The following is a 9,507-nucleotide window of genomic DNA, read 5'->3' as shown; positions in this document are numbered from 1 at the left end:
TATAGTCCAGCTTCTGGGATTATGTGTTCTGCATAAAGAGTGAATAAATCAATTGACCCTCTGGATCTGTGAATTCTACATCCAGGGATTCAACCAACTGGGTTTGAAACTGTTCAGAGGAAATAAAAAGCATTTAGGTAGTCAAAACAGTCTACTTGCTGGTGTGACTGCAGTACCTCAGAGGCAGACAAGTTCAAATTGCCCTGCAAACCAGATTGCTCCTCAGTGAGGACATCATGTTATTAAGAAAGAATTTACTTTTGAATTAGGACATGTTCCAAGATGGGGACTCATGAAGCCATGATCATAAGACAAATAACACCGAAACACAAGTTCCCTCTGTGTCAGACCTGGCGATCGGCATGCACATATTCTTATCCTCACAGTTCCCCTAGCGCAGAGTCCCACCCAAATACGAGGAAATTGCATGCATCCAAAGAGCTTTTCTTGTAAAGAGGTGAAATCTCATGGACCACAGCATAAACAAAAATATGACGGTGATTATCAGTCTTTATTAAAATAAACACGAAGAAATGCATAAAAAACAGGTGATAGGCGTGAATTCCTGCCAAAGTGGTGCGCTAAATGTATTTACGTTCCATGCAAATGAGCTAGATGCCCCTCCCCCAGCTCCACCTACAGAGCATTGTGACTCTCAAAGGATATCATGAGCAAACATGCAAGATCTCAAGGAAGTTGATGGAGCATGGGTTCCCAAAGTTATTTGACCTACTGCCCCCCTTTTCTGAGAAAAAAATATTACTTAGCAGCCCACCCCATCCCACACTGGCAATTAAAAACTTAAAAAAAAAACCAACTTTTGTAGTATAGCCCCAAACACAGGATTAAGTGTTAAGTATCGGCTTTTGCAGCCCCACCGCCACCCTAATCAATCCTGCGGACCCCTCTGCTCCGCCCTCCACTTGAAGTATTGGTAACTATTATCAGGTGCTGGGGGTCGCCTGCCCTGCAGCACCTAGCAGAGTGCTGGGGATACAATAGGTGGTCAGCAAGTGCAAATGAAACCCCTCTCACTATAGCAAAACACAGGAGGGATAGTGAAGAACGGGTGGGGAATGGGTTTTTAAAATTAGAATTCTTTTTACCTTAACCCTAAGTTATTTTTCATCATTTGTAGTAAGTACATACCATGAAGAATGAGAAAGTCACAGGACTGCAACAGGCATCTAGGAGAAAATAGACCAGTATATTAAGTTGAATAAAATGTATGCCGCTGGAAAAATGATCCTGGAGTATTTGTCAATGGCGTGGGTGTCGATCCGCAGGCTCACGTAGCTGCTTCTCGGACTTTTCCCCTGCGGGGAGCTCCTCGCCGAGGCCAGCGTGAGCGGCACCGTCATCCGAATCCCCAGGTCGTTCACGTCCCCGTCGCTGCAGCTGCCCTCCGGCAGCAGCCCTCGCGGCTGGGCCAGTCCACAGGAGCAGGGGAGCTGCGAGCCAACAAGCACAGGGAACCGAGCTCAGCCGCGCATCCTGCCAGGTGGGGGATGTTGGCTCTCGGTTTCTTTTGTTCCCAGTTAGGGGCCGAGGTGGGAAACTAAGGCTGTGTCACTGCCGACATTTTAAAATAGTAAACATTCATTTTTGTATAAAGCCCGTATGCATGTGTGTGTTCATAGCTAGCTGGCTGGATGGATGATATCGATAGTTACAGATAAAGCCTCGGTGGCACAAGCAGTTAAGTGCTTGGCTATGAAGCGGGAGGTTGGTGGTTTAAGTCCAACGAGACCACCTAAAAGGAAAAACCTGGCGGGCACAGCTGTGCTTTGGAGCCCTGGGGTGCTCAGGAGTCGGAGCTGATTGGACTGGCCAGCGTCTGGGTTTTGAAGCCTGCAGCAGCTTTAGAACCGTCACAGTGCCACAGAGGGGCCGTCAGGATGTTCATGTTTAAAAAACCACCTCTTCCCAAGAGATCATAAGCTGACACCATCCTGATAAACACATTTACAGATCAAACTACTGCGTGTGTGTGTGAGTGCGTGCAAAGCCATCAACGGTAAAAGAATCAAATCTTCATTCACTCAGGCTCTCAGCTTCTGGTGTAATCCCCGACCTCCAAAGTCACTGTCATCAGGTCAGTTTTGACTCATAGTGACCCCCGAGTACACAGTCGAACTGCCCCTGCCGGTTTCCAAGACTGTAATTATGCGCCAGTCACGCACAGCTGGTGCTAAGTAAATGAGTAAATTTCCCAATGTCTCCGTGGTCAGTATTTTGCTTGTTCTTCACAACAACCCTGTAACGTAGGTGGGGGGAGGGAGGAGAGCTCTTATCACCCCATTTTACAGAGATGGTCCGACCTCCCCAAGGTCCCAGAGTGAAGCCAGGTTCCCTCCCTGACCAGACCGCCTTCGAGCTGTGGCAGTCACCTTCTCCCGCAGCTCGCGCTCCGTCCGCTCCTGCACGGTGGTCAGGTAGTTGACGGCCGCGTACTCCAGCACCGAGAGGAACACGAACACGAAGCTGACCCAGAGGTAGATGTCCACCGCCTTGATGTAGGAGACGCGGGGCATGGAGGCGTTCACCCCCGTGATGATGGTGGACATGGTCAGCACCGTGGTGATGCCTGCGACACACACACATGCAGGTAGAGAAATACGCATTTGCTGGTCTTTCGCCCAAACCATGAGCGGCCATCACGTCTCTGCGTCTTTGTCCCTACTTCCCCCTCTCCCAAGGAGGTGGCCATCCCTGCTCCTGCTGTAGCAAACGCCCTCTCATCTCTCAAGGCTTAGCTGCTGGGAGGCGTTCCCTGTCCCTGCCTGTTCGCCATAGCATCTGTGTCACTCTGTCCTTCCACACAGAACAACAGACTTCTTGGCATTGTGAGATCTATTTCAACTCAGTTGTTTAAAAACAAAACCATACAGAACGTGAGCAAAGGGGCTTGCTTATGCGGCAGGACATTCGGTCTGTGGTTTATACACTGCTCCACCAAAAGGGGGCGATAAGCACTGTGTAGCTTAACCTCGCGGATACTTATTTTTACCTAGAGACAAGAGGTTGGAACCTTCTCTCTCAATAATTGGATTTTTGCTTCCAAAGTGCCTCTGTGTGTGTGTGTGTGTGTGTTATCTTTTTTATATTTTTTCAAAGTGTCTTATAATGGAATGTTTCAGTGGAACTCTGCTTTAATATTATATAAGCCATTCATGATCTATTTGAATAGATTTCAAGTTTACATGCTCTGTTAGCATGTAAACTTGTTTTGATTAAAGTTCTCTATTACAAATAATTTTTTAAAATATGCAGATATGATCAGGTATATATGTTTCTTGAAACTATGTTCCGTAATCCTGGGCCTGTGTTATTGGGGGCAGGGCATCTTCTTGAAGTCACCCCCAGACTGGACCCGATTGGCCACTCAGCAGCGCGACTTTGTGGGCTCTAGGGTCAGTTGTACCAGGGATGATGACAGTAACCTAAAAAGAGCCTGTCGTTAAAATTCAGAATGCCATATGCTTGGACTGTGGACTGGTAGGATGTCTGGATAGACTCCTGATGGTTTTGGGGAAAATCAGAATGTACATTTATTTAACACAGAAACTTTTTGAGCTATAAAACCACTGTTAACAGCCAGGACATCTGTCGGCAGACATTTGCCCAGGATTTCAAATTAAGCTCAGAACATTTGCTTGGCAAACATCAGCCATGGGGGATTAGGGTCATGTTATGGGGCCAACTCTAATCCAGTTTCATTAAAACCTGGTGGGTCTACATCTCTCCTGAACCCTGACCCGTCTGAGCCAGGATGGTGCACGTGACTGGGGGTGAGGGGGTGGAGAATCTTTAAAGTAAGCCAACAGCCGCCCATGGCGAGTTCACAGAGGCACGGTTCTCAGACTTGAAGGTGCCAAGAGTCAAGGGAAGAGCGGGGTAAAGGTGCAGATTTCCGAGCTGCCCTCAGATTCCAATTCTTGTAGCTTTCAATGAGACCGAGGGGTCTTCTTTGAAAAAGCTCTGGGGGAGAGTCTGTTCCAAGCTCTAGGCAGTCTGTCTCGGAAGATGATTTCCTTATGTGGTGGGTGGAGAAAGCCCCCACAGGACAGAATCACTTACACTGGAACCCTGCTCTCCCCCAACCAAAGGTGGTCTGTTTTGATGGGCATCTGCGGTCACCTGGACACAATACTGCTACATAGCTTCTTTATTCTGAGAATTTACCTATGACTAGGGGTCCCGAGGTAGGAATAACGGTTTGTGATCAACAATTAGCCTATAGGTTGGTGGCTCAAACCCATGTAGTGGCACCAGAGAAGCAGGCCTGGCAGTCTACAAGGAATAGGGTCAAGAAACCCTGCAGAGCAGTTCTCGTCCACACTCGTGGGTCCCCACAAGTCAGAGCCAATTTGACAGCAAGAGGCTTCTTGGTTTGTTTCACCTGTGATTGGTTAGGAGATGCTTCCAAGTGATGGACGTGGAGGATAGGGCCAATCTGAAGAAAATGGTTTTATCTGGAGGCAATGACTTCAATTTGTAGACACCTGTCATGGGTGCTGGGCTCCTTACCCAAAGGGACTCTGGCAGGCACCGCTCTGCGGTCGATCCAGAAGGACACCCAGGACAGCATGACCATCAGGGTGGCGGGGAAGTAGGTCTGGAGCAGGAAGAAGAAGATGTGGCGCCGCAGCGTGAAGTTAATGTACAGACGGTTGTACCAGCCTAGGAGGCACACGGAGGAGAAGAGCACACCTTCATAAAACAAATATTACCCGGGAACCGTCAGTGCCCTGGACACGTGCTCCCTACTGCATTATACTTCCCTCCAGTAGAGTGAGGAAACCCACTGACCCAAGGGCTAGACCAACTAGCGCACCACGTGGGCAAATCCATTTCAGAAAATCCTGGGTGCTTTGCTTTCTCTCTTTCATTTTAGTTAATTGCACACATTTATCCTTGTTAACAGGTGGGGTGTTAAAGCAAACTACATTTTCTCCAGAATCTAAAACTTTATGTCCCTTTGCCATCAATGGATTCCAACCGAACTATGTGCTAGTCTAGAGCAATTTTTTTTGTAGGATTGCAAGCTCAAGGATCTCCACCCTACCTCTTTATACTTGTCTAGATTTTTCATGTTTTTAAAAATGCATAATGTATTAATTAGGAGCACGTTGGGCTGTACCAGTGACTGCACCAAGAGAGAAGTCTCTTTCTCTCCCCCCCAGAAGAGGGCAAGGGTGGCAGTGGCAATGCCTGGGTGGCAGCAGCAGTCACAGGACTGAAATGCCATCCACACTCACAGGACCCAGTAAGCTTGGTTGGATCCCGTAGACACCAAGCTCACTTAACTATGTGGGACACAGAGCAAGAGAGGCAGTCGGACAGTACAGGTGTGCACCAGGCTTGTTTGTTGATGGTAGCCTCCCGGTCCCATGGTGCCTGGGTCACCATTAGCTGTGACTCCACGGTAGCCAACAATGCATTCTTATGGTGCTTATAATTGAAAACTAATATATGCACCTTAATAAAACATCCCAAAATCAAAGAATTCATCAGAGATGAGTCTCTAGGATTATTTCAGCCAGTTTTGGGTTAGATTTTTTGTTCAATTCATGCTTGGTCTTAAAATGACTGCTATATTAGGTTTTACTATAATTGGAAAGATGTATAGCCAACAAAAAGAATAAACTAGATGAACAGCTGGAACCTACAGATGCAAAAGCTACTGAGCTCACATGTGGCATTAGGAGGAACTGAGGAGTGACTTCCAGCACAGCATCCTGAGAATGTGTTAAAAAACAAAACCTTCTGTATCAAAAGAAGGGATTTTATTAAGAGGCCTTGAATCCTCTACCTCCAAGTGCAGCGGTTTCTCTTGTTCATAACTCAGGTCTGAATTATCTTTAATTTTAATATCTTGCCCCTTCAACTCTAAACGTTTACTCGGGCTGGAGTTACAATGTTTCATCTTCATGCAGAGAGCTACGATTTGTGCTGGGGTCATTGGAGGAATCACTGTGGTTGATTCGCAGCCATTCCACAACCAGCGATGTTCCCGTCTCCTTCCTTCTTTCCTGCGAGAAGAGTTCATCATGCTGAGCCTCTTCATTGTATGGCACTTGCATTTTATCACTTTAGTTTAGCCCAAAGCCGAGAAGCAACTGGCACTTGTATTTTATCACTTGTCATTGCCTTCGGCATCCACATGTTCCTTCCCATCTTCTTCAATATAACACAGGTCCCAAGAGTGTTTTCACAGTCCCCAGCAAAGACATAGCTGTCCACTTGCATGATAGGCTCCTCAGTGTCAATCCTCAAACTTTTACAGTTATTTTCACATTTTGAGAGAAGTCTGAATCAATAATTCCTGACAATTCCACCAAAACCAATAGTTCTTCCCCCTCTTTCCAACTCCTCACAGTCCCATGGTGCTTTGTGTATGCACAAAGGGAGCCCTTTGAGGAGATCTTTAAATTCTTACTACTCAAAACATGATCTGCAGTCCAGCAGACCTGCCGTCACCTAGAAGCCCATTTGCAAGCTTAAGCCCCCTGAGACCGACTGAATCCAGGTCTCCTTTTCTTGGTCTTAATTGAAGATGCTGAAGGTTTTATTAAATAGTTTCTTATTTTGCCACACGGCTGTTACTTCATTATATACAAAATAGCACCAGGAAAGACAAGCATATTGGAAACTTAAAATAGTGTTGTTTTTCAGCCGATAAAATCATATCCCCACGTCTGATCATTTCCAATGGGAAGAGAAATATGTATTCTGGCTCAAACTCAGGTTTGGGTATCAGCAGTAGCTACAATAGTATAGGAGGCTTAAGATCACATTGTACCTTTTGAATTACCTAAGTCTTCTAACGATCCTTACCACGGATCATTTTATGAATGCCGATTATCACTAGATCCTAACTTAAAAATCGCAGGCTACTGTGGGAAAGGTGTATGGTGCGATCATCATGTGCGATCATCAGGACAGTGAAGCGTACTGCCTTCTAACAGCATGGTCCCCCCACCCAGCCTCTCTTTTCCAGTGGTACTGCTCAACGCAACTTCAGTTCTTTCCACCACTGGTTTATGACAGCCATGCTGGAGTAAGGTATTTCACCCTAGTTTGGGATTCAGGGTCCCATTTTTACTCCTCGATGCATTGTATGTATTTCTCACAGGCCTCTTCCTCAGGTTCTGAAGCGTCTTCACGACAGGATTTGTTCACAAGTCCTGGATCTGCTGTACGAACGTCATAATTTCTGTGACTTCTGATAAAGGGGAGGAGAGGAGTTCACTAGCACCGTTGACACTTTCCCACGCATCTTGTTTGTTCAGTTTCTGTCCCAACTTCAGGACGACGACAATAAACAACGCCTCACAAAGCTTCCTGTGCAAAATCGCTGATCCCCACTGTTGCGACACCACGTTCAGTTGTCACCCATTGGAGCTTGTCTGTGAGCTTATGCACCAACAGCAGAGCGGCCAGAGCGCACAGGACACACAGCAGCAAGCCCGGGCCACCTCGGCTCCACTCTCCTTTTTCAAAGTGCCCCCTCACAATCCTCATGCACGTTCAAGTTAGAGAAAGACTGATTTAAGCAACACGTTTGCATTTCCTGACCGGAGAAAATGTGTTTTAAGTTAAAACATCAAGCTAAACACATGACTGTCTCTGGGAACCGAGTGACCAATCAGAGAACCAACAATGCTTAACTGGGCACGTGTGTTCTTTACAAGGACAAGCTGTGCATCGGGGCCTCGAGGAGCGTGGAATAGCTATGGGAGAAAAGGGGAAAGTGGGCTAAGCCTGAGATGACCGGGATAGTAAGTAAATGGGAACTTGGAGACAACTAGAAAACGTAGCAGCCTTGGGTAATTTTAATGCATGGAACACAATTCTTGGCACTAGAAGGTAGTTGTACAAAGAACATCAGAATGTGATGGACCAGAAATCAAGACGATGCGCGCGTCATCAGGGAATCCGCACAGGCAGACCTCTCTCAAGTGTTAAGAGCAAGGAGGCCACTTGAGAACTAAAATGCACCGACTCCAAGCCATGACATTTCCCTCTTTCTTTTTCCCCCCCAACGATTTCTTTTTAGATCATTTTATGGGGGCTCGTGCAACTCTTACCACAATCCACACATCCATCCATTGTGTCCAGCACATTTGTACATTTGTTGCCATCATCATTCTCAAAAGCCATGGTACTTTCAATTGCCTCATATGCATGTGAAAGTTAGGTAGGGAAGGCCAAAGAAGAATTGATGCTTGTGGATTCTGGGGTTGGTAAAAATTACCAGTAAGACCCCGTGCGTTACCCAAAAAACACACACATCTGTTTTAGAAGAAAAGCAGAATGCTTTGGGGAAGCGAGGACGGCGAGACTTGGTCTCATGTACTTTGGGCATGTCATCAGGAGAGACCAGTCCCTGGGAAAGGACATCCTGCTTGGTAGCAGGACAGAGAAAAAGCAGACCCTCAATGAGAAGGATTGTTACTGTAGTTCCACCAATAATTGTGAGGCTCGGGAAAGGTTTTGTTCTGCTGTACATCGGGTCATTCTGAACTGGAATCAATTTGACAGCACCGAATAACAACATGCATCAGAAGAAAGGGGCCCTAATATACCAAGACCATGGCCATCGCGTGAATGCCAAGTCGCTGCGCACCCAGAGGACAGGGTAGCACTGTTTAGGGACCCCGAGGCTGCACTCTTTGTGGGAGTAGCTGAAGACTGGTGGGCGATGTGCATAGCAGATAGGATATTGTTTGGAGTAGAACAGTGATATGATAGGTTAGAAAGAGCACTGTGTGTGTAAACGGCTGAAACGGTCGGTGCAGATAATCGCGGAATGTGTTAGCAGTGGAAGCTGCATCAAGATGTAAGCAAAGTTGGCTGGTTAAAAAGAGATATGGGGCAGAGAGTTAATATCATGGGATTCAGTAGCACAGACAGGCTGCCAGGAGGAAGACCACAGACCCTGTCCTCAGGCAACCGAAGGTACCAAGCCAGTCCAAAGCCTTAGTCCACACGGCAACAGCCCGGCCTTCCAGAAATGACCAGCGGCTCCTGCACCGAGACTTGGGCTGTCAGGAGCGGCCTGTGGGCAGGCTTACAGCAAGATGGAGAATGGAGCAAACCAGAGAAGCTTGCTGGAGGCAATTTGAGACTGGAGTCTTCGTTGTCCAGTTCTGCTATAAAAGAAATACCACCAATGAGTGCTTTTCACAACCAAATTTATGTTCTCTCAGTTTAGGAGGCATATAATTAAAAAACTCACTGCCATTGAGTTGAACACGATACACAGCGACCCCATAGGATAGGGCATAACTGTACCTATGTATTTCTAAGACTGTTAGGCATCACTGAAGTAGAAAGTCTCATCTTTCTCTCTAGGAGTAGCTGGTGGTTTTGAACTGCTGATCTTGTGGTTAGGAGCCCAATATGTAACCACTAGTCCAACAAGGATCATTAGGAGACTAGAAAGAAGCTGTCGTCTAGAGGAAGGCTTCTCTCTTTGTTAGCTCTCCTCAGCCTCTGTCC

At 46.8% G+C, this 9,507-nt stretch overlaps 1 protein-coding gene and 1 pseudogene across 3 annotated transcripts in view; both read right to left on the bottom strand.

Moving 5' to 3' along the window:
• Positions 1-1,187: 1,187 nt before the first annotated feature.
• LOC142452830 (gamma-aminobutyric acid receptor subunit rho-1) overlaps positions 1,188-9,507 on the bottom strand; it is a 41,545-nt gene continuing 33,225 nt past the window's right edge. For all 3 annotated transcript variants that reach the window (XM_075554024.1, XM_075554025.1, XM_075554023.1), the window contains 3 exons: positions 4,531-4,683; positions 2,391-2,587; positions 1,188-1,451 (listed from right to left, as the gene is read on the bottom strand). In XM_075554024.1, coding sequence (XP_075410139.1) covers positions 1,188-1,451; positions 2,391-2,587; positions 4,531-4,683 — 614 coding nt within the window. The remainder of the gene's footprint in view (positions 1,452-2,390; positions 2,588-4,530; positions 4,684-9,507) is intronic.
• On the bottom strand, positions 5,232-8,606 carry LOC142453089 (general transcription factor 3C polypeptide 6 pseudogene; annotated as a pseudogene).

Source organism: Tenrec ecaudatus, chromosome 7 (assembly GCF_050624435.1).
Source record: "Tenrec ecaudatus isolate mTenEca1 chromosome 7, mTenEca1.hap1, whole genome shotgun sequence".
Taxonomy (NCBI): Eukaryota; Metazoa; Chordata; class Mammalia; order Afrosoricida; family Tenrecidae; genus Tenrec; species Tenrec ecaudatus.
Note: the sequence above shows the minus strand (reverse complement) of the source record. Positions and strands in the feature narration are given on the sequence as shown.